Source organism: Triticum urartu, chromosome 6A (assembly GCF_056163025.1).
Source record: "Triticum urartu cultivar PI428250 chromosome 6A, HENAU_Tu73, whole genome shotgun sequence".
NCBI classification, from domain to species: Eukaryota; Viridiplantae; Streptophyta; class Magnoliopsida; order Poales; family Poaceae; genus Triticum; species Triticum urartu.
The window spans coordinates 548,773,006-548,796,697 of record NC_141878.1 but is presented as its reverse complement, the minus strand read 5'-3'; the positions used below and the strand labels follow the sequence as shown (position 1 = coordinate 548,796,697).

General features: G+C 45.6%; 2 protein-coding genes across 2 annotated transcripts; both read right to left on the bottom strand.

Moving 5' to 3' along the window:
• Positions 1–1,317: 1,317 nt before the first annotated feature.
• Positions 1,318–3,318, bottom strand: LOC125516907 (uncharacterized). Its single transcript, XM_048682173.2, has 3 exons — positions 1,811–3,318; positions 1,583–1,741; positions 1,318–1,519 (listed from the first exon to the last, which is right to left on the bottom strand). Exons 1-3 carry the CDS (start codon positions 3,316–3,318, stop codon positions 1,318–1,320), a joined length of 1,869 nt encoding a protein of 622 aa, XP_048538130.2.
• A 10,486-nt stretch (positions 3,319–13,804) lies between these two features.
• On the bottom strand, positions 13,805–15,733 carry LOC125512669 (putrescine hydroxycinnamoyltransferase 1-like). Its single transcript, XM_048677765.2, has one exon. It carries the CDS (start codon positions 15,529–15,531, stop codon positions 14,206–14,208), a length of 1,326 nt encoding a protein of 441 aa, XP_048533722.1. The 5' UTR covers positions 15,532–15,733; the 3' UTR covers positions 13,805–14,205.
• Positions 15,734–23,692: the final 7,959 nt, after the last annotated feature.

Sequence of the window (23,692 nt, the reverse complement as noted above, 5' to 3'; positions counted from 1 at the left end):
GAATCAAAACACACATCCAGGATTCATCCACCGCTTGCTTGCAGGAGAACGCAAGTTGTTTTTCCTACTGCCGCCGATACAACTTGATCCTAACTTAATCCTATCTCTTTGGCACATTCGCTGGAAGGCAGTTGATTTGGGGGGATTTGATTTTTTGCCACTCTTTACTTTGGACTTTGACAATTTGCCACTAGTTAGATTGTAATTTATCTGCTGACACTTATTACTTTGTATTTTGATCTTTTGCCACTTTTCAACACAAAAACAATCTGGGGACATAATAGACAAACTAAGTAGACAAAATAGAGGACCATTGTACCCCTGGACCCAAACAGAGCACATCTGTCATTCCCATCCATAATACAGCCGCCACTGTTGTGCGTGCTGCTCGCCCGCCGCCGCTGTACTTGCTGCTCTCTCTTCCTCACCGTTGCTCTCATGCTCCTCTTGCTGCCTTCGCCCTCTGCTCCCTGCGCCCCCTCCTTCCCCTGTTCAAACTCCTGCTGCCCCACGCTGCCTCGCTGCTCCCTGCGCCCCCTCCATCCCCTGTTCAAACTCCTGCTGCCTCACGCTGCCTCGCTGCTCCCTGCGCCCCCTCCATCCCCTGTTCAAACTCCTTGAGCTCCATTATATATCTCCATAAGCTCAAAGTTGAAATGCAGAACACCTTTGAACCAATGATCCAAATTGCATGAAACTTTCTCAGATTAGTCACACAGATATGAATGATTTACTGTAATTTTTACAATTTTTTCTGACAACTTTTAAATATCGGTCAAAATGTGGTCAAACTAGTCAAGCTCAAAGTTGAAATGCATTTTGCCGTTCAACCAATGATCCAAATTGCATGAAACTTTCCCAGATTAATCGTACATATATGATTGAATTTCTGTAATTTTTAGAACTTTTTCTGGGTGGTTCAAAAAAATGTTCAAATTTTGGTCAGCATTTTGGCTCAATTTGGACAGCATTTTGCGTGTTAATTCACTTCTAAAGATATGTATGCACAAAACAGAAAAATTCAAACATATAATTCCAGATGGACATATTCATACACCATGACACAATATCAAGACAATATATTCTTACTGCCATGTTTTACAACCAAAAGCACAAGGCCATAGTAACTGGCCATGTTACAGCCAAAAACATAAAGAAATAGTAGCTGCCATGCTGCCATGTTACATCCAAAGTGAAGGATGCTAAGTCTGTCATATTACAACCAAAAGTATAGAGAAGATCAAGCACATCACTAGTACTTCCTTCTCTTCGGGGTCAACTTTCTAGCTTTTGAGTTTGAGGCCATGTCGTATGCTATCATGGTGTCCCCTCCATGGTAGGGGTAGGTTTCTGCGATGCCTCATCAACCAATGCCATGGCCAACATCCTTCTTGTCACTGGATTGGGACTTCCTTGCAGACTCTGTGGCATAGTGATCATGTGCCTTGTTGGAGTGACGGCCACATCAAGTTGTGGTGTAGTATGTGTTGCCTCATCAGCCAATGCCGAAGCCAACATGCTGCATGTATAGAGAAATGTAATAAGTGCAAGCCAAAATTGCTATAGTATGTGGATGTGTTACCTTCTTGTCACTGGATTAGGACTGCCTTGAAGACTTTGTGGTATAGTGATCATGTGCCTACTGGGAGTGACAACTTCAGGTTGTTGGGCTGCAACTTCAGGTTCCGGTGCCGAGGCATCATCATCAGCTGGATATCTTGGTGCTATCTTCTTTCTTTTCCTGCACATAAACAAGCTAGTACATATAGTAAAACAAGTGATGAAATAAACATTGATCATTTACAAGTACCTTGGCTTTGGCCCATTCAACGGACACGTGGACTGCCTGTGGCCTAAAATGGGGCATCTTTTGCATCTATTCTTGTTGCCTAGCTGTTTTGGCTCTTTCTTCTTTTTAGGACCACCATCTCCACCTTCGAGGAAGCTCTTGTACCTGTTCCTTCTAGGCCTTCCAACACCTCTTTTCTTGTCTAATGGAGCCTCCATGTCAAATGGAAATTGTACATGTGGCCATTGAGACCTATCTGTCAATGGCTCAATCTCTCCAGCATATGCTGCCCGAAACTTCTCTAGAGAGAAATAGTCATGCACATAATCCTCCCATCTGGGGTTCCTTCTATCTAGCAAGAAAGCAAGTGCATGCTCACAAGGCTTCCCTGTGTGCTGCCACTCCAAGCATGTGCACTCGCTTTGGTCAGTTTTCACAACATGTCGCAAGTTGTATTTACTTGTGTCCCTCACCTCACAACTTGCAACTCCAGATTTCCCAACCTTCAAATGTTTAAGTCCCCTTGTCCTATTATGAATCTGTTGGATGATGGCTGGAATAATTTTTCCTTTCAGTTTCATTCCAATCTTTCTCCTTTTCTCATGAAGTTTCATGACTAGCTCTCTAAGAGTGTCAGCTAGCTCATCAGGTGGCAAATCTTTGTAATCTTTAATCCAACCATTAAAAGACTCAGCAAGGTTATTGTTGATGTAATCACATTTAATGGACGGGTCAAACATGCATCTCATCCATTTTAAGCTGTGGTACCTTGAAAGATATTCATGCACATCAGGTGCTTCTGCTAGGATTTTATTCATGTGGTAGTTAAAAACTTGTGGCCTATATGCCCTAGCGGTTGGCCACATTCTGCCAAACACATCTCCCTGGAACTTTTTAGAGAAGTTAGCCATGAGATGCCTAAAACACTCCCTTTGATCTGCACGAGGGAATATTTTTTTGACTGCATTCTCTAAACCTTTACATGCATCTGTGCATATAGCTAGAGGGGAAACATGACCTAATGCCTTGTTGAGTTGTGACATGAACCATGTCCAATTTTCGTCGGTTTCACCATCAATGAATGCAAATGCTACAGGATACATCCAATTATGCCCATCTAATGATGTGCAAGCGGCTAAGTGACCTCTCCATTTACCGGTGAGTGCAGTTGAGTCTATACTAAGATATGGTCTACAACCATCTTTAAAGCCATCAATGCAAGGTTTAAGAGCCATAAAGAATCGGTTAAAGCGAACTATACCGTCAACCATCTTCATATCCACCTCTACAATGCTGCCTGGGGATCTCTTCTCAACTTCTGCCTTGAAGTTAAACAAATATTGAAAACTTTGCCTCATGCTACCATAAATCTCTTTCTGTGCTATATCTTTGCCTTTCCACACCGTATGATACTCAATGGTAGTGCCATATGTATCTTGCAAATTCTCCAACAGCTCTTTGCATCCAATTGTAGGGTCACTCTGTATAATGGGTACGGTCCTCTGTGCTACCCATCCTTGAGATGTCATGCTGCTTTTTATCCTACCGGTAGAGGAGCACTTGTGCTTCACAAAAATCTTGGTAACCTGCAATACAATATGAAGCCCATCAGATCATAGGATAAACATGAAAAAACAGCAACTATAACAATGCTTAAAAGCCCATCATGACATAGGATAAACATAGAAAAACATCAACGATAACAATGCTTAAAAGCCCATCACAACATAGGATAAACACAGAAAAAACATCAACAATAACAATACTTAAAAAAACTATAGTACCCTTGTGCTTTGTCCATCAGTCCTCACTCTCGCTGTAATCCTCCATGGACAACCCTTGGCTCTACATTTGCCAAGATATCTTTTCTTATCAGTCTTATATCCCCAAATGTCGATCTCCCTTTTAATTCCATATTGTCTAATAGCCATCCTAAAATCTTTCATTGAAGGAAACAAAGCACCAAGATACATCTACGGGTTCTCTTTGTCATATGCAATCTCCTCATCCGGTGGCACACTATCATCCACGGGAATGGCAGCCTCAATGAAAAGCTGACGGTCCTCCTCATCGGCCATGTAAACTTCCTCACTAGGTGGAGAAGGCGGTGGCTCGGGGACTGCCTCATCGTTGATACCAAGAAGATCACACATATTCTCTTCGGTTATGGGAATGTCGACATCGTTAATACCAAGAGGATCACACATATTGTCTTCTTCAGTTATGGGAGGAGCTATCTCAATCAAGCTCCAATCTATGAGTGGTTCTTCCTGATTAACCACGGAGGACTCACATCTCTCAGTACTATCAACCACATCAAAAACAGTTTGAGATTGCATTGTGGCTGGGTGGTCAATATCATCCGGTGAAAACTCCAAATCATCAGGAAAAAAAATCTATATTGACTACCCATTGTCTGTGCCATCTCGAAAGCTGACAAGTTTGAATTGTCAACAACAACAGAGGAGCTAGCACTACATTCTACAGATTTGTTAGTTGTCTTTTTTGGAGCAGCTGGCTGTTTGGGAGCAGCTGGCTTTTTAGGAGCAGCTTGCTTTTTCGGAGCAGCTTGCTTTTTTGGAGCAGCTGGTTGTTTGGGAGTAGCTGGCTTTTTGGGAGCACGTGGCTGTTTGGGAGCACGCGGCTGTTTGGGAGCAGCTGGCTGTTTTGAAGCCCTCTTTCCTACTTTCTTTGCATTGGGTGCCTCCAATGTAACAACCTCAGCTAACAGAAATGATTTCTTGGCCTCAAAGTCCCAATGATTTCCAATAAAGTGTGCATTCAGTTGTTGACCATTAAGTACAAGATCAACTGTGCTCTCAACGGTGTCTAATGCAAACAACCGCACCTCCTGTCCTATCCCCATTTTGATATGTTCTGCCACAGCTTCATTGAAGCTAACCCATGACATACCAGAAATGTTGAAATCAAACACAACATCATGCTTGTCAACAACTTGCTCGCTCCCATCATCATGCTTGTAGACATAAGGAGCTACTCTAATAGTCAATGTGAACACCAACGGCGGCGGAGGCGGCCTACTCGACAATGACCAATAACGAACAATATATGATGGAGTTAGCGTCTACTTGCTAATGTGCATTCATATGAGCACCAAAAAGAAGCTACTTTGCTTTCTCACCTCAGCTCCGGAACAAACAAAGGAGGAAAGTCGAAGCCATCTACAACAACGTGCTCACCCGTCTCCGGTTCAGCCATCTCCTACACCTAGCTCATATGAATGATGCAGTCTGCAACAACAAGCAAGCAAACAATCATGAGGCTCCAGTAGCAAGCAAGAAATCATGAGATCTACAACAACAAGCAAGCAACGTCCATTAATCTGGGGTTCCTTCTATCCCATTTGGGTTCCATCTATCCAATAAATGCAAGTAGTGGTGGCTGCACACAGCAGCGGTGGTAGCCCACAAGCAGCAGTACAAAAAACAGGAGGGCGGCGGCAGCAGCAGCAGCACACAGCAGCGGCGGCATCGGCAGCACACAGTAGTGGCGGCATCAGCAACACAACCCAGCCGGCCGCCGTCGCTCCGCGTCCAGGTAACCCTAACCCTAGGTGGCCGGGGAGAGGAGCGTGAGAGAGGAAGGGAGCGGGAGAGGAGAACTCACCTCCTGGCCGGGATTTAGCCACCGCCGTCGAGTAGCACCGGAGTCGTGCAGAGGAGCCGCCGCCGTCTCTTGCGTGCGAGAGAAGGGGATAAGAACAACGATGACCGAGCTCCTCTAGCGATTCCTATTCAATCGAGCTGCAAGGGTATTTTGGTCTTTTTTTGCGGGACCCACCTCGCATAGGGCAAATTATCAATGTTCCATGTAAAAAGTGTCACCGGATCAATTACAATGTAATCTGTGGCAAATTGTCAATGTACAGAATAAGGGGTGGCAAATAATCAAATTCCCCGTTGATTTGGGTGAAATTGGATGTCCTACATTATGCTACTTTTGCGCCATGCTTGTTGCGGTGTATGCTTCACGTATCGAAAATCCTGCCAATTTTACAGAGATACAAAGTTGACTAGATGATGTTTTTGTTGAAGTTGATCTATTTTTGCTGTTCGCATTTTTTGACATTCACAATAGTTGTAATTGCACATCTAATAATTTTCAGTTGGATATAATCATAGAGTAGTTGCACAACACGGCAATACTAAATTGGCTACATGACGTCTAAGGTCTGAGATTGCTTACTTAAATTTAGCTAGACGAGCGTCATTGGAAGCTCGACCAACTACTAACGTAAACTAGAAGCATGTGCACTCTCTTGGTATAGTCACACACGTACGGTCATGGAGTTGCACACTTTTATTGGTACAGTCGCACACGTGCGGTCGTGTGATGCAAACTCTTGTTGGGATAGTAGCTCACGCACGACCGCGGAGTTGCATACTCTAGTTAAAATAGTCGCAAACATGGAATTTAGATCTGTTTTCACTATTGGAATCCTCACGACGAGTTCTTTCAAACTCGATCCCGCATGGATATGTTTTGATGAATTTTTTTATGTCAACTTTGGTGCCATATGATGCAACTCTATTACTATATCGTGCAATTTTAGTACAACATGGTGCAAATTTTTCAAAACCATTTTTTAAATTTGCATGATCGAAATTCTTATGAGATTTGCAACCTAGTAACCATTATAATCATTTCTTAGTGATGTGCAACTAGTCTACTACCCGGCCAACTACCTACTAGTGGATGTGCAACCCTCCTCTTCCCTATTCGTGGATGATATATAATTTTTCATTGTTGTCATACCATGCCCCGACCTACCCCTATCAGCTATATGTGCAACTTACTCTGTTGTTTCAGCTAACTTTTTAGTAGTCGACGTGGAACTCCTTTTCCCTCCATGCTTGTGTATATTTAGTTTTAGTTGGTAGGGGCAATAGAAATAGTTGCACAGAATCTGCTAGGCAGTTGGCCAGGGCAACAGATAAAGCTGCACATCTCACTGACATGGATTTGTTGAATGGTGAAAAAATGCACATCCATAGACTATGAGGGTGCAGAAAAGTTGTCTACAGGTGAGACCCTCAAGATGCACATCTCACTAGTTGGGTTGGGGGAGAGGGGAAGGGGTGCTAGCAATGAAAACTACACATCCACGGGTACGGGGAAAATGTTGAGAAATTAAGCAATTGTTTGATTAATTTAATCCAATAATAAATCATGAACATGACATAGGCAGTGCTAATGACGTCTGAATTTTGATGATGTACGCACGTACTAGGCAGATAGTAGATGCAAACCACTAGTACTGCACACATGAAAGTAAACAGGAGCGGTGTAAATGTGTTATACCCTCCAGTAGGCCAGTCGGCCGTAGCAGCAGCGGAGGCGTCGGCCTCGTATGCGATCCTCTTGTCCGCAGCAGCCTTCTCGGCAGCCACACGATCGGAGTCAGTGCTCATGGTGAAGACGAAGGTGACGCAGAAGTAGTCGACGTAGATGAAGTAGTTGAACCAAGGCGAGCAGTCGCGTAGGAGACGCTCCCCAAAAAGCTAATCGCCTCTCTCCCGTACATGATCTGGAGAAGAGGCCTGCTCTCCCGTCAGCCGTGTACGCGGTAGACGAGGCGTGGCATGGCGAGGCGGGCGGCAGAGGAGGAGCGCGCATGTGGAACACCTCTCCTTCCTTCACACCAACTCATACTAGTGGGAGAAGAGCTCACCTTATAAGTTGGTGTACATCTCTCTGAACTAGCCATGTGGGAGTAAACTTCCCACCACTCAATTGATAGCATGGGCCCTTAGGGATTTTCTGAAATTGTTAAGTGGGCCTATAGCCCAACTATTATTCAGCAATCCCCCACCAGATCCCAAGGCCCATGATGTTGTCCTCTGTTCCAAACTCTGTTTTGATATACCAGTATTTTCAGTGGAGACCCGTTAAGGTTGAACATCCACCTAGAACAAATAGCTACACTCCTCCACAACTGAACAATGGACTAGGCCTTGAATTGTCAATTTGGCGTGAAGAAGTTTCACCAAGTGTCTTACCAATACTAGGCTGCCGAAGGCTGACCCCTCGGGTGGAGCATATTGGTCACTCTTGGCATGTTCATGAACTTACTAGAGATCACCCTAATCTCATAGACTATGACCAGTAGTCAGACTCATATAGGTGTGTTCCTCCAAAGATTGCTCTGTAGGATAGCATCTTGTTTTTACAAGCCTTGAAACACATTAAGACAAAAGTCAACCTGCCATACAGTTACCGAGAGTTGTGCATCTCCAACAGGGTGGGTTAGCTAAAATACTCTCCTCAATTAACCACTAGCTTGTTTTCCCAGATCCTACTTCACGGGATCTCCGATCACATAGGTTGGGTTACTACCATGGCAACTCATGTGGGTCTCATACCCATCTCCCTCGATGCATTATCTATCACCACACGGGATAGCCCTTTTGTAAAGGGATCTGCCAGATTCTTAGCCGTTTGGACATATTCCAACGCTATCACTCCAGAGTTTCTTAATTTTATGACAGCTTTTAATCTCATTCTTATGTGTTTGTTGGACTTCAAGTTGTCCTTTAAACTCTTCACCTTAGTGATGACAGTCTGATTGTCACAGTTCATAAGGATAGCCGGAACCGGTTTATCAACCACTGGCAAGTCCATCAAAAGATCTCGAAGCCATCCTGCTTCGACACCAGATGTGTCTAATGCTGTTAATTCTGCTTCCATTGTCGATCTCGTTAAGATCGTTTGCTTGCAAGACTTCCAGGAAATAGCGCCACCTCCAAGAGTAAACATATACCAGTTGTGGCCTTCATCTCATCAGCACCAGAGATCCAATTCGCGTCACTATACCCTTCAAGTACCGACGGGTATCCGATATAGTGAAGTCCATAGTTCATAGTACCCTTCAGATAGCGCATAACTCTTTCAACAGCATGCCAATGTACATCACCCGGTTTGGAAACAAACCGGCTCAGTTTTCTCACAGCAAACTCGATGTCAGGCCTCATTGCGCTAGCTAGGTACATCAGTGAACCAATGATTTGAGAGTATCTCAATTGATCTATAGTCGTGCCTTTGGACTTTCGAATCAACACGCTAGGATCATATGGTGTTTGAGATGGTGTGCAGTCTGAATATCCAAAACGACTCAACACCTTCTCAACATAGTGGGATTGCAGAAGTGTAATCTCACCCTCATTATCTCTCAGTAGCTTGATGTTCAAGATAACATCAGCCACACCAAGGTCTTTCATCTCAAAGTTCTGAGACAAAAACGACTTGACCTCCTCAATGACTTTGAGGTTGGTTCCGAATATCAGTATGTCATCAACATACAAGCACAGTATAACTCCTTCGCCCCCACCATGGCGATAGTATACACATTTGTCAGCCTCATTAACAATGAAACCAACAGATGTCAGAGTTGTATTAAACTTATCATGCCATTGCTTAGGTGCTTGCTTCAGGCCATATAAAAATTTCAGCAACCTACACACCTTTCTTTCTTGACCATCTATCACAAAGCCATCTGGTTGTTGCATGTAGATTTCCTCGTTTAGCTCTCCATTTAGAAAAGTCGTCTTAACATCCATCTGGTGGATGAGAAGACCATGCGAGGCCGCCAACGAGAGTAATACTCGAATGGTGGTCAGTCTAGCCACAAGTGAATAAGTGTCGAAAAAATCTTCCTCTTTCTTTCTGGTCATAGCCCTTGGCCACAAGCCTAGCCTTGTATTTTTCAATCGTACCATCGGGCCTAAGCTTCTTTTTGAACACCCACTTACATCCAAATGGTTTGCAACCATAGGGACGCTCAGTGATCTCCCATGTCCCGTTAGCCATGATGGAATTCATCTTGCTACGGACCGCATCCTTCCAGTAGTCAGCTTCTGGAGAGGCATACGCTTCTGAAATAGAAGTGGGAGTATCATCCACGAGGTACACGATGAAATCATCACCAAAGGTCTTTGCAGTCCTTTGTCTCTTGCCCCTACCAAGGGTTTCCTCGTCATCCTCCTCAGGATTTTCATCATGTGTTTGTTCATAATAATCCATAGGAATGGCAGGCTCAGAAGTCTCCTCAGATTCCTGTCTAGAAGTGCTTTGCATATCTCTCATAGAAAAGACATCCTCAAAGAATGTAGCATCCCTAGACTCCATAATTGTACCAACCTTCTGGTCGGGTACCTCAGATTTCGCTACTAGAAATCTATAGCCAACGATGTTCTTAGCGTAGCCCAAATTAACGCAGTCCACAGTCTTGAGTCCAAGCTTACGCTTTTTGGGGATCGGCACATTGACTTTTGCCAAAAAGCCCCAAGTACGCAAGTAGTGTTGTCCTTCTCTTCGCCCATTTCTCATAGGGAGTGATCTCATTATCCTTTGTCGGAACTTTATTCAGGACATGACATGCCGTCAATATAGCCTCTCCCCACCATGCCTTGGATAAACCCGATGTATCTAACATGGCGTTAAACAAATCAGTTAGAGTATGGTTTTTCCGCTCGGCAACCCCATTTGACTGAGGTGAATAGGGAGGCGTCCTCTCATGAATAATTTCGTGTTACGCATAGACATAATCAAACTCATTAGAGAAGTACTCTCCACCACAATCTGACCGAACTCGTTTTATTTTCTTTTCAAGTTGATTCTCAACTTCCGCCTTATAGATTTTAAAGTAGTGTAGAGCCTCATCTTTAGTGTTTAAAAGATATACACAGCAATATCTAGTAGAATCATCTATTAGTGTCATGAAGTATCTTTTTTCACCTTTAGTCAATACACCATTCATATCACAAAGATCAGAATGTATGAGTTCTAACGGCGCCAAATGTCTCTCCTCCGCATCCTTATGGGGCTTGCGAGGTTGCTTTGCTTGCACACACGAATGGCACTTAGAACCTTTGGCTAAAGTGAAACTTGGGATTAAATTCAATTTTGCTAACCGCGTCATACTACCAAAACCAATGTGACAAAGACGTGAATGCCAAACTTCTGTTTCATTAACACTCGAATGAATATTGTTCACGACTTTATTACAAAAATCAGTGAGGGAAAAGCGGAACAGACCTCCGCATTCATAACCTTTTCCAACAAACAGTCCATATTTCGTAACAACTACTTTATTAGACTCGAATACCAATTTAAACCCTTATCTACATAGAAGGGAACCACTAACGAGATTTTTCTTGATGGCGGGGACATGCTGCACATTCTTCAGTTGCACGATCCTTCCTGAAGTAAAATTCAGATCGACCGACCAACACCATGAACAGAAGCACTCGCGCTGTTCCCCATCAGTACGAACCCGTTCACTGTGGCCTGATAAGAAGAAAACAATGAAATGTCGGCACACACATGAATATTTACACCTGTGTCAATCCACCAATCGGTAGACTGACAAACTGAAAATACAGTAAACAAATTATCGTACCCAGACGACCCACTCTCATCGTTGCTCACAATCATGTTGACAGTCTTGGAGTCCTGTCCTGGCTTCTTAAACTTGTTTGGGCACTTGGCAGCCCAATGTTCATCTGAACCACAAGTGAAACAACCATCCTTCTTCTTATCTTTCTGGAAGGTCTTCTTGCCCTTCTTCTTAAACTCGGTATTTTGTTGGACACCAGTCTTCCCTTTGGGCTTGTGGGGTGGAAGTTCTTCTGCACCACATTGGCGACAGAGGTCCCTTCGATCCCTTTTCCGTGCGAGTCCTTTGCCCTCGAATTCTGCTCCACACTCAGATGGCCAATAACATCCTCAACTGAGAATTCACGCCTCTGATGTTTAGAGTAGTGGCAAAGTTCCTCCAGGAATGGGGTAACTTAGCGATAATGGAACCCGCGACAAATTTGCCCGGCAACACACACTTGAGAAGCTCAAGCTCCTTAGCAATGCACTGTATCTCATGAGCCTGTTCCAAAACAAAACGGTTTTTGACCATTTTGTAATCGTGGAACTGCTCCATAATATACATCTCACTTCCAGCATCTGTTGCGCCAAATTTAGATTCCAGCGCCTCCCACAAGTCCTTGGCAACTCACATATGTAAGTATGCATCAACCATCTTATCTCCGATCACGCTCAGAACGCATCCAACAAAGACGACGGTGGCCTCCCTGAACGCCTTCTCATGTTCAGGAGCGATCGTTCCCGTGGGAGTAACACCGGCGACCCAGAACACGTTCATGGCCGTGAGCCATAAGACGGTTTTAGTCTGCCAATGCTTAAAGTACGTCCCCGTAAATGGGGCTGGTTTCAGTGCAACAGCAAAACCATGGATCGAAAATTGCCTACACATATTAGGTTTTTGGATTGTTGAGAAATTAAGCAATTGTTTGATTAATTTAATCCAATAATAAATCATGAACATGACATAGGCAGTGCTAATGACATACTGAATTTTGATGATGTACGCACGTACTAGGCAGATAATAGAAACATCTATGCAAACCACTAGTACTGCACACATGAAAGTAAACATGAGCGGTGTAAATGTGTTATACCCTCCAATAGGCCAGTCGGCCGTAGCAGCAGCGGAGGCGTCGGCCTCGTATGTGATCCTCTTGTCCGCAGCAGCCTTCTCGGCAGCCACACGATCGGAGTCAGTGCTCATGGTGAAGACGAAGGTGACGCAGAAGTAGTTGACGTAGATGTAGTTGAACCAAGGCGAGCAGTCACGTAGGAGACGCTCCCCAAAAACCTAATCGCCTCTCTCCCGTACAGGATCTGGAGAAGCGGGGTTTCGGAGGCCTGCTCTCCCATCAGCCATGTACGCGGTAGACGTTTTATTGTGGCGTGGCGTGGCGGGCGGCGGAGGAGGAGCGCGCGTGTGGAACACCTGTCCTTTCTTCACACCAACTCATACTAGTGGGAGAAGAGCTCACCTTATAAGTTGGTGTACATCTCTCTCAACTAGCCATGTGGGACTAAACTTCTCACCACTCAATTAACAGCATGGGCCCTTAGGGATTTTCTGAAATTGTTAAATGGGCATGTAGCCCAACTAATATTCAGCAGAAAAGTTACACACGCACATCAACCGTTAGGTAGTTGGCCGGGACAGTTTCCGAAGTTGCACATCCACTGCTTGACAGTTGACCGAGGTAGCAAATAGTAAAAACTGCACTTCCATGTAGAGGAGAAAAGTTGCACATGATATTGGGTAGTTTGAGGCGAGGTGTCATCATTGGAAACTACACATCCATGGATAGAGAAAAAGTTGCACATCGGCTATTAGGTTGTTGCACATCAACAACTAGCCAGTTGCACAAAACTGGTGGTGACGCTTGGTGTCGCGCAGCCTCGGGCTGGAGATGGCTGCAGGGTGTTCGGGTGGCGAAGAGAAGTACGTCGTTGCATACACATTGATATTTAGTTGACTTGTAATGTTGTCTAGTTGCACACATATTGATGTTTAGTTGGCAGGAAGATTAGTTGCGTATACATTAATGTTTAGTTGGCTTATAATGTAGTCTAGTTACACACACATTGATGTTTAGTTGGCAAGAAGACTAGTTGCACACACATGTGCTCAATTGACTTGTAATTTAGTCTAATTGCACAAACATTAATGTTTAGTTAACAGGACACTAGTTGCACACACATCTGCACAATTGACGCGGCAATGAAGTTTAGTTGCACACACATTGATATTTAGTTGGCATGACTAGTTACACACATATATGCTCAGTTGACGCGATAATGTAGTCTAGTTGCACACACATTGATGTTTAGTTGACAGGACTATTGGCACACACATATGCTCAGTTGGCGCGACAATTTGGTCTAGTTGCATACACATTGATGTTTAGTTGGCAGGACTATTGACACACACATATACTCAGTTAGCGCGACAATGTATAGTTGCACACATATTGATGTTTAGTTGGCAGAAAGACTAGTTCATCAAAACATCCCCATGAATCTACTTTTAAAGAGCACGTCGCGAGGATTTCAATGATGAAAACGAATCTAAATTTCGACATGTGGTTTAAAAGATATGTCTTTTATAATTTTGAAACCAAAAAATAATGCACAAGAGGCGGATATGAGAAATATTAATAGAGCAATATGCAGACATCCATCACATAAAAAGATATCACATAAGATAGAGACTAGAAATGCAACATACAGACAACCATCACGTGAAAAGATACCACATAGCATAAAGACTAGACATATTACTTTTCTAGACCAGACAGGCGCTTACTTTTTTTATCCGCTCGCTCGCGAACGTTAACGAGCCCCTGGCCGCCAGCTAGACACGCCCTTATTTTATTCGCCCTTATTTTATTCAGAATGCTTTGAAACATAAAACCGAGGAGACACTAGCATTATTTTGGCGTGGGGATCGATGGTTCTCGAGAACCATTTAACGTCTACGGCACGCGAAACAAACGCGGAAATAAATGCAGAACTAAACTACTGCATCAGATCTTGGCGTACAGCAGGCCCCGGAGCTCCTCGAGAACCGAGGAAGGCTCGGACACGAGGACTCGCACGCCCCCGTCCTCGCCGTTGTCGGCGAGGTAGACGAGCCCTGCTCGCTGCTGCACGGCGCGCTGCATTGCTAGCGGCTTCCCCCACCCGAAATCCGCGTCGTACACCGGCATGCCCAGCCAGCTGTTAATCCTCAGCTCCGTCGCCGGCATGCTGCGCGCCGCAGGCATAGTTGGCGCCGTCTCCAGGTAGTCGATCGTGGAGCGCACCAGCTCGTCGTCCAGCCCGCGGACGGCGTCCCTGATCCGTCCGGCGACGGGGGCCAGCGGCGCCTGGTCCTCCAAGCCGTCCGCGACGACGTCCCGCACCTTGCAGGCGGTGCCCACCATGATTATCCCGTTGCCGAAGTAGCGTGCCGGGAGCGGCGGCCTCAGGCTGCGCCGGAAGTTAGCCGGGAAGGTGAGCCGCGTCTCGGCGTCCGTCGGCAGCCGCCGAGCGGCGCACATGCAGCGCCACACGTGGGCGCTGAGGGCGCAGAACGTGCTCGCGCCACCGCAGGCACGCTTCAGAGCGGCGACGTGGTCTTTGGAAAGAACAAAAATCTCGTTGACGGCAGCTCCAGACGGTTCCGGCAAGGGTATGTTTGGGTCGTTTTTGAGGGGCAAGAACACGGAGAGAGCGTCGGGGTTGATGACGCGTGGCGGGGAGCGTGCGCGGAGGAGGGTGCGGTCGTGCCATGGCAGCTCCAGCGCCGCCGCGGCTGCTCCAGCACCGTCGCTGGCCCCGTCTCTGGAGAAGGCGGACCACGTCTGGATGAAGTGGACCGCGCTTAGGGCGTCGATGGCGACGTGGTGCAGCGCCGTGCCTAGGGCCACCCCACCACACTTGAAGAAGGTCACCTGGACGGCGAGCATGACGTCGTCGATGTCCCCGGGGACGAAGAGCCTCCTCAGCTCTGGCGACGGCTGGCGGGCGCTGAAGTCGTCGGCGGCGAGTTCCGAGCGAGCGACCACGAAGCGCGCACCTTGTCCAGTGCAGTCGATCTCTGGCCGGCCATCACCATCAACGCCCAGACGGCCCGCGAGGGGGTAGAAGGGGACCAGGGCCTTGGCCATCGCGGCCTTCAGCCTGGCCACGTCGAAGAAGCCGTCGCCGGAGGCGGAGTGGTAGAAGTAGACGTTCGGTGTGTGGCCCCTGTTGACCATCATGAGGTCGAGCCGGGAGAGCCAGAGTCCGCGCCTGGGCATCTCCTCGCTGGGCGTCACCATGCAGCACTCCACCACCTTCACCTCCTCCAGCATGCAGGAGTCCTCCATCACCTTCACCTCTTCTACGCTCAGCCTCGTGCAAATGGGAAGTACTGGGAGTATACGTGTAATCTTGTTGCGCTCGCGATTCTTGTCCTTTTATGGACGAGGCTGCACAGTTACAGCTCACTCAATTAAGGATGTGCCGGAAAACAACTTGCCTAAAACCTAAAAAGTACACGCGCTGAACGAGCGGCCGAACGAGAGCAGCTCGATTTCGTTCCGATCGATTGCGCGGGGTGTCCAGGTGTTCATTGGTCGAGTGGTGGAGCCACGCCGCTCGCCGCTCGGACCTGCGCATGGACCGGTCGCCTGGTCCAATTGCGCCGTGCCGCGCGAGATAAACCTCCCGTCGGACCCACACGTCATAGAGGATTAGGCAGTTTCCAACGTATTAGCCGTCGTGTTTAGTGGGCGGCGGTTTCGAATTTCATGCCATAACTCTGTCCACCCCCACCTTTGGCGGCCCATTCCTCCTCTTTTTCCTTGCTTTCGCCGTTGGTTGGTGCTGCAGAGGCGGTTCCAAATCCGTCGGGTTGTGGTCGACGACAGGGCGCGCCGCGAGGGTCGTCGTCCGCGGCGGCACATGTACTGCTCCTACACGCGCTCACCGTTCTTCGTCCCTGCTTGTTTCTCCACTCGCCCGCCCTCCTTTTTCTAATGAGGTCGCACGTTTTCCGGTGAGGTCGCGGTCGTTGTCAGGGAGGTCGAGGTAGAGGTCGAACTCGAGGTCGCGGTCGGGGTCAGGAAGGTCGAACTCATTTTCCGGCGAGGTTGAGGTCACCCCCGCGGACTACTCCGTTTGGGAAACCGCCGGATTGGCAGGGGTGGGCTAGGGTTGTGCTTATCCCGTCGTTTTTTCGTTGCAGTAGGGGGAGAGCTCGTGCATATACGTACGGGATGAGTGGTTCTGGGAGGAGGAGTGGTTCACGGAGATAGAGCCTCGTCTGTGGATTGTAGCCTCGCGGTGGATCTGGTGTTTTTTATGTGTGTTTTTCCCCGTGGTGTGCAACTAGGTTGCCCCTTGCGTGCAAATTAGGAGCAGTAGTAGACAATTTTTGAGATAATATAGCCAATCCGCCAGCCTTGTGGTGGATCTCCTGGTTCATGTGTTTCCCCCTGTTGTGTGCAACTCGGGACCATTACCTGTGCAAATTAGTACCTATGCTTGCCAATTTCTCAATATTCTCTATCCAAACTGCCAGCCTTTGTGACAGATCTGATGGTTCGTGTGTTTTCTCCTTGCTGTGTGCAACTAGGAACCCGTGTTTGTGCAATTTAGCACCAATGCTTGCCAGTTTTGCAATATAGTCTACCCAATCTGTCAGCCTTGTGATGGATGTGGTGGTTCACGTGTTTTTCTCCTCATGTGTGCAAATAGGGACCATCACTTGTGCAAATTAGTATTAATGGTTGCCAATTTTCCAATATAGTCTAGTGATTTTTCTGCCAGCCTTTGTGCTGGATCTGGTCGTTCGTGTGTTTTTCCACTACTGTGTGCAACTAGGACCTCTTGATTGTGCAAATTAGTACCAATGCTTGCCAATTTTCCAATATAGTCTACCCAATCTGCCAGTTTTTGTTGTAGATGTGGTTGTTGATGTTTTTCCCCTGATGTGTGCAACTAGGGACCCTTATTTGTGCAAATCAGTATCAATGCTTGCCAATTTCCAATATAGTATACCCAATTGTTTTGCTGGATATATTCTTGTTGGCTATGCATTTTTTGTTTGTCCCAGTTGCACAAGTTATCATTCTGAGCTGGTTACCTTTAGTTAACTATTTTCTGCCTAGTTATTACTTGCCATAGTTAAACTTAGTTGGCTTATATGATGTCCAGTTTGCACAAGGTTGACTGCCCAGTTGGCTGCATCATTATAGTAGTTGGTTGTCCACATGTTTTATAGTTTTTTGCACTATGTGTCAAGCTTATGTTTTGAGGTCTGCAGATCAAAGCAACCTTTTATGATCTCTCTAGTTTGTTTGCGCATCTTCTAACTATGTTTTCTTTTGTTGTATTTCCTCCCGCAGGGCAAAAATGGTTGATGCGGATGGCAATGAAGAAGATGCATTTTTTCACTTTTTCTATGTTTTTGAGTTGTTTTTCAACTTATGCATGTATGCTAATGTCCTTTTTTCATGTTTTATTTGGTTGCTTAATCAGCGTTCTGGAAGTCAGTCCCTTTGCCGGAACTCGAAGCGTCCTGCTAACCGCTAGCGACGACCTGCACGGAGTGTTCAGCAAGGAGAGGAAGTCGAGGTAAGTGGCATGCTGATGATACAAGCACCTTATTTTTGGTTTGTTTGGGTCATATAATAACTTTTTTGTTTTTTCCCATGCTCATGTTTTTTATTTTCTTAGGATGTTGATCAATTTTGTGTTGTAAAGCGGACTAGACGTGCAGCAGTTGGAAGGGGAGCTGATTCATCTACTAGGGTAAGTAAATTTGTGAATATAAGTGTTTCTCGCTTTTTGGACGCTGATAAAATTATGCAGCCATTGGCACCACTATTTTTGTTGTAGTTGGTCAATAACCATCTTGTAGTTAACATCACTGGTCATCTTGATCTATATAGTTGACATTAGTTGGCAACTTGTAGTTGACATTAATTGGCATCTTTGTAGTTGAAATCACTGGTCACCATTTTTTGTGCAGGCAACAGTTGCTGGAGGAGCTGCCGCATCTTCCGCAGCAGATGCTGAGGTATGTGGGTTTTTTGTGTGTTTATGAGCTATTGAATAGTTCCTTGCAAACCTTTTTTTAGTTGATGTTATCTTGTTGCAATATCATTTCTTATCATTGCACATCCCCTAGAACTTTTTGTAGTTGTCAGGTCTAGTATATTTTCTTAGTTTTTTGCAGGTTGCACACTGGTAGTCTTCAGTTGTCATCATGAGCTTTATTAGTTGTACAAAAACATCATATTAGTTGGCATGATCCATTTTAGGTATATATATTTTTTGCAATACTGATCCAAATGATGATTGCTAGTTTTTTTCAGTCCGTTTTTTGTCTTGTGTTTAATGTTTCCTTAATGTTTTTATTTTCTGATCAACATGCCAGCGATGAAGGAGTTGAGGTGGCTGGAGGGGAAGATGTGTAGCGACCATCACAAGCGGGTAGGATAAGGGCATCACCAGGGCGGTTTGCGAAGTTCAACAGCTCTTTATCCCCACCGCAGAAGTCTGAGATAGTTCTGAGGTTGTTCGGGGGCCTCTTGAACTTATCAGACACACTTTCAGCAGACCTCACTAAATTCCTGGTGCAGTCCTACCAGCCCGAGAGCTCTGAAATGGTGTTCCCAGGTAGGGGAAGGATCCGTGTCGATGCTGACAGTGTTCATAGGGTATTTGATCTCCCAAACAGGGGTCAAAAAGTCAGATATGTAGTTGACAAGGATGCAACAAGAAGATTCAGAGAGGCTTCCAACATAACTGGAGATTCTCATCCCCAGATCACTAGATGGTGCAAGATGATTAAGGATATGGCGGGAAGAACGGATGACACAATCTTTATGGCCTGGCTTGCGGTTGCATTAAGCACTTTTCTAGCACGAACTATGGCTCTGAAGCTCAGCCCAAAGTGCTACAGACTTGTGCTAGATCATGAAATGCTCAAGAACACAAACATCTGCCTCTTTGTAGCAGAACACATAAATGAAGCTTTCCGGAACATGGACCAGGAGAGGCAAACTGTTTGCTGCTGCTTGTATCACTTGATGGTTAGTGAAAACGGGCACTTCCATGTGTTTTTCTTCTTTGTGCAGTTATAATTTTTGAAATACTCCTCATAATAACTGAACTTGGGTTTCCTTTGTTGGGTCTGGTGCAGATACTATACCTTGATGCGCTCGTTCATGATATCCCAGTAAGCAACTGCGCGATACAAGCGAATGCATGGGACAGTATGCTAATTGCCAAGGTGATCAAGAAGGACACGATCTCTCCTGGTGTGTTCGGCAAATTACAAGTGAGTTCTCTTTGTTTTTTTTCCAACAGTGGCTTCTTTTTATGTTCTATTCATGTCTGCTCACTTTTTGGAAACTGCACAAAAACTGTGATCAGTTGGCACAACAATGCATGTAGTTGCACAACTTGTAGCTTTAACTTTGGCATCTGCACACATGTTCATTTTTAACTGGCACATCATCTGTTTTAGGTTGCACAGTTTTACTTATCTTGTTGCACAGATGTGTGACATCAGTTGGCAGTAACTTTTTTAGGTGACTTGTGGGTTGCACAGTTTTTTTGGTTTGTTCAGTTGCATATATGTAGAATCCAGTTGTCTACCCAGTATCTTGTTGTAGTTGCGCAGGTTATAATGTTTGGTTTTCGTTCAACACATAAATCTGTTTTGATAACCTTGTTCTTTTCTTTTTCTCTTTTTACATCAGCTTAAAGAGGAGTATAGAGGCATGGAGCAAACATCACTGTTTGGTGGTATTTTGCAAGCTGAAGCATTCGTGGCACCCAAGTTACCAATAACCTACAATCCGCAGGTTAGTCTTTGCATATAGGAGTTTGGATCAGTTACCGGCATTTTCTTTGGCTGGGATGTATGTTCAGTTGCACGTATATGGTTTTTTAGTTACGAGAATACATGATTCAGTTGGCTGGGATGTATGTTCAGTTGCACAGATATGCTTTTTTAGTTGCACATATTCTTTGGACAGTCAATGTGTTCGTTTGCAACCAATAACATCAACTTGGCAGAATGCATGTTTAGTTTTGGCTACAATGCATGTTTAGTTGGCTAGATTCATGTTTTAGTTGGCCAAAAAATGTGTCTTAGTCTGCTTGTTGAACACATCATGGTCAGTTACAGACATTTTCTTTTTTAAAATGGTTTCTAACTGAATCGACACTGAATCTTTTTTTGTGCTGATGCAGAAAAAGGCAAAGATTGCCAAAGTGGTTAATGACATGTGCAAGTCAGTAACTGAACAGGTTGGCACCTTCATTGAAGCAGTTGCCAAGATCGATTACGAGCAGCCGGATATTGATCCCTACATACATCGGCCATCAATGGGAACCGGGACGTCACGCCGTGCTCCAAAAAGAAAGAGACGGGTTTCACCGATACAAGAAGAAGAAGAGTTTGTTGAGGAGGAGTCAGAAGAAGATGAGGAAATTTAAGCAGCGCTAGACGTTGACGATGACGAGGAAACAAATGCAGATGAATTAGAGGAGGAGGACAAAGACGAGGATGACAAAGAAGAAGATGTAGAGGAGGAGGAGGATGAGGAGGAGGAGGAGGAAGAGGATAAAGAAGAGGAGGACAAATAAGAGGACAAAGGATAGGAGGAGGACAAGGAAGAAGATAGTGAGGCAGAGGAGGAGGAAGAAGAAGATGAGGCCAAAGAGGGGAACGGAGACAAAAGTGCAGCAGTTGATGGACGTGAGGGGGAAGGAGATGACGAGGAAGATGAAGGAAATATGCCCTAGAGGCAATAATAAAGTTATTATTTATTTCCTTATTTCATGATAAATGTTTATTATTCATGCTATAATTGTATTAACCGGAAACATAATACATGTGTGAATACATAGACAAACATAGTGTCACTAGTATGCCTCTACTTGACTAGCTCATTGATCAAAGATGGTTAAGTTTCCTAGCCATAGACATGAGTTGTTATTTTATCGATGGGATCACATCATTAGGAGAATGATGTGATTGACTTGACCCATTTCGTTAGCTTAGCACTTGACGTTTTAGTTTATTGCTATTGCTTTCTTCATGACTTATACATGTTCCTATGACTATGAGATTATGCCACTCCCGAATACCGGAGGAACGCTTTGTGTGCTACCAAACGTCACAACGTAACTGGGTGATTATAAAGGTGCTCTACAGGTGTCTCTGATGGTGTTCGTGGAGTCGGCATAGATCAAGAATAGGATTTGTCACTCCGATTGTCGGAGAGGTATCTCTGTGCCCTCTCGGTAATGCACATCACTATAAGCCTTGCAAGCAATGTGACTAATGAGTTATTTACAGGATGTTGCATTAGGAATGAGTAAAGAGACTTGCCGGTAACAAGATTGAACTAGGTATTGGGATACTGACGATCGAATCTCGGGCAAGTAACATACCGATGACAAAGGGAACAACGTATATTGTTATGCGGTTTAACCGATAAAGATCTTCGTAGAATATGTAGGAACCAATATGAGCATCCAGGTTCCGCTATTGGTTATTGACCGGAGACATGTCTCGGTCATGTCTACATAGTTCTCGAACCCGTAGGGTCCGCACGCTTAAAGTTCTGTGACGATCGGTATTATGAGTTTATAAGTTTTGATGTACTGAAGATAGTTCGGAGTACCGGATATGATCACGGACATGACGAGGAGTCTCGAAATGGTCGAGACATAAATATTGATATATTGGAAGCCTACATTTCGACATCGGAAGAGTTCCGGGTGAAATCGGGATTTTACCGGAGTGCCGGAGGGGTTACCAGAACCCCCCCGGGGTTAATGGGCCTTATTGGGCCCTAGTGGAGAGAGAGAGGGGCCGGCCAGGGCAGGCCGCACGCCCCCTCCCCCTTTGGTCCGAACTGGACTAGGAGAGGGGGGCGGCGGCCCCCTTTCCTTCTCCTTCTCCCCCTTCCTTTCCCCCTCCTAGTCGGAGTAGGAAAGAGGGGAATCCTATTCCTACTAGGAGGATAATTCCTCCTCCTGGTGCGCCCTCTTGGGCCGGCCGGCCTCCCCCTTGCTCCTTTATATACGGGGACAGGGGGAACCCATAAACACACAAGTTGATCGTTGATCTCTCCCAGCCGTGTGCGGTGCCCCCCTCCACCATAATCTTGCGTGTGCTTAGGCAAAGCCCTGCAACAGTTGCTTCATCAACATCGTCACCACGCTGTCGTGCTGACGAAACTCTTCCCCAAGCTCTACTGGATCGTGAGTTCGCGGGACGTCACCGAGTTGAACGTGTGCTGAAGGCGGAGGTGTCGTACGTTTGGTATTGAGGATCGGTCGATCGTGAAGACGTACGAATACATCAACCGCGTTGTCATAACGCTTTCGCTTAACGGTCTACGAGGGTACGTGGACGACACTCTCCCCTCTCGTTGCTATGCATCACCATGATCTTGCGTGTGCATAGGAATTTTTTTGAAATTATTGCGTTCTCCAACAGTGGCATCCGAGCCAGGTTATTGCGTAGATGTTATATGCACGAGTAGAACACAAGTGAGTTGTGGGCGATACAAGTCATACTGCTTACCAGAATGTCATACTTTGGTTCGGCGGTATTGTTGGATGAAGCGGCCCGGACCGACATTACGCGTACGCTTACCGAGACTGGTTCTACCGACGTGCTTTGCACATAGGTGGCTGGCGGGTGTCAGTTTCTCCAACTTTAGTTGAACCGAGTGTGGCTACGTCCGGTCCTTGAGAAGGTTAAAACAACACTAACTTGACGAACTATCGTTGTGGTTTTGATGCGTAGGTAAGAATGGTTCTTGCTCAGCGCATAGCAGCCACGTAAAACTCGCAACAACAAAGTAGAGGACGTCTAACTTGTTTTTGCAGGGCATGTTGTGATGTGATATGGTCAAGACATGATGCTATATTTATTGTATGAGATGATCATGTTTTGTAACAGAGTTATCGGCAACTGGCAGGAGACATATGGTTGTCTCTTTATTGTATGCAATGCAATCGCCCTGTAATTGCTTTACTTTATCACTAAGCGGTAGCGATAGTCGTAGAAGAAATAGTTGGCGAGATGACAACAATGCTACGATGGAGATCAAGGTGTCGCGCTGGTGACGATGGTGATCATGACGGTGCTTTGGAGATGGAGATCAAAGGCACAAGATGATGATGGCCATATCATATCACTTATATTGATTGCATGTGATGTTTATCCTTTATGCATCTTGTTGGAGATATAACTACTGAGTATATACCGCCCAGAAGGGGCCGGGTTATACCTGTAATGAGTTATTTATATTGAATCCCATGAAGACAAGGAGTATGTCACTTTAATATGAGAGGTCTAAAAGCCCAGGGCCCAAAGGCGGATTAGGGCCCGTAGACATAAGCCGCCATAAGGTGTGTAACTTGTGTTGTAAGATAGGAAAGAGTACAAACCGAGCCGGACACGATTATAAGCCGGCCGGGATTCTGTAAACCGCCGGGCATCAGCTTGTG

Excerpts from the sequence above, each read along its gene's own strand:
- LOC125516907 (XM_048682173.2), bottom strand. The coding sequence starts at position 3,318 with ATGACATCTCAAGGATGGGTAGCACAGAGGACCGTACCCATTATACAG. Across the intron at positions 1,742-1,810 it reads TTGAATGGGCCAAAGCCAAG|GAAAAGAAAGAAGATAGCAC; the intron begins GTACTTGTAAAT and ends GTTTATGTGCAG. Across the intron at positions 1,520-1,582 it reads CCTAATCCAGTGACAAGAAG|CATGTTGGCTTCGGCATTGG; the intron begins GTAACACATCCA and ends CTATACATGCAG.
- LOC125512669 (XM_048677765.2), bottom strand. The coding sequence starts at position 15,531 with ATGGAGGACTCCTGCATGCTGGAGGAGGTGAAGGTGGTGGAGTGCTGC.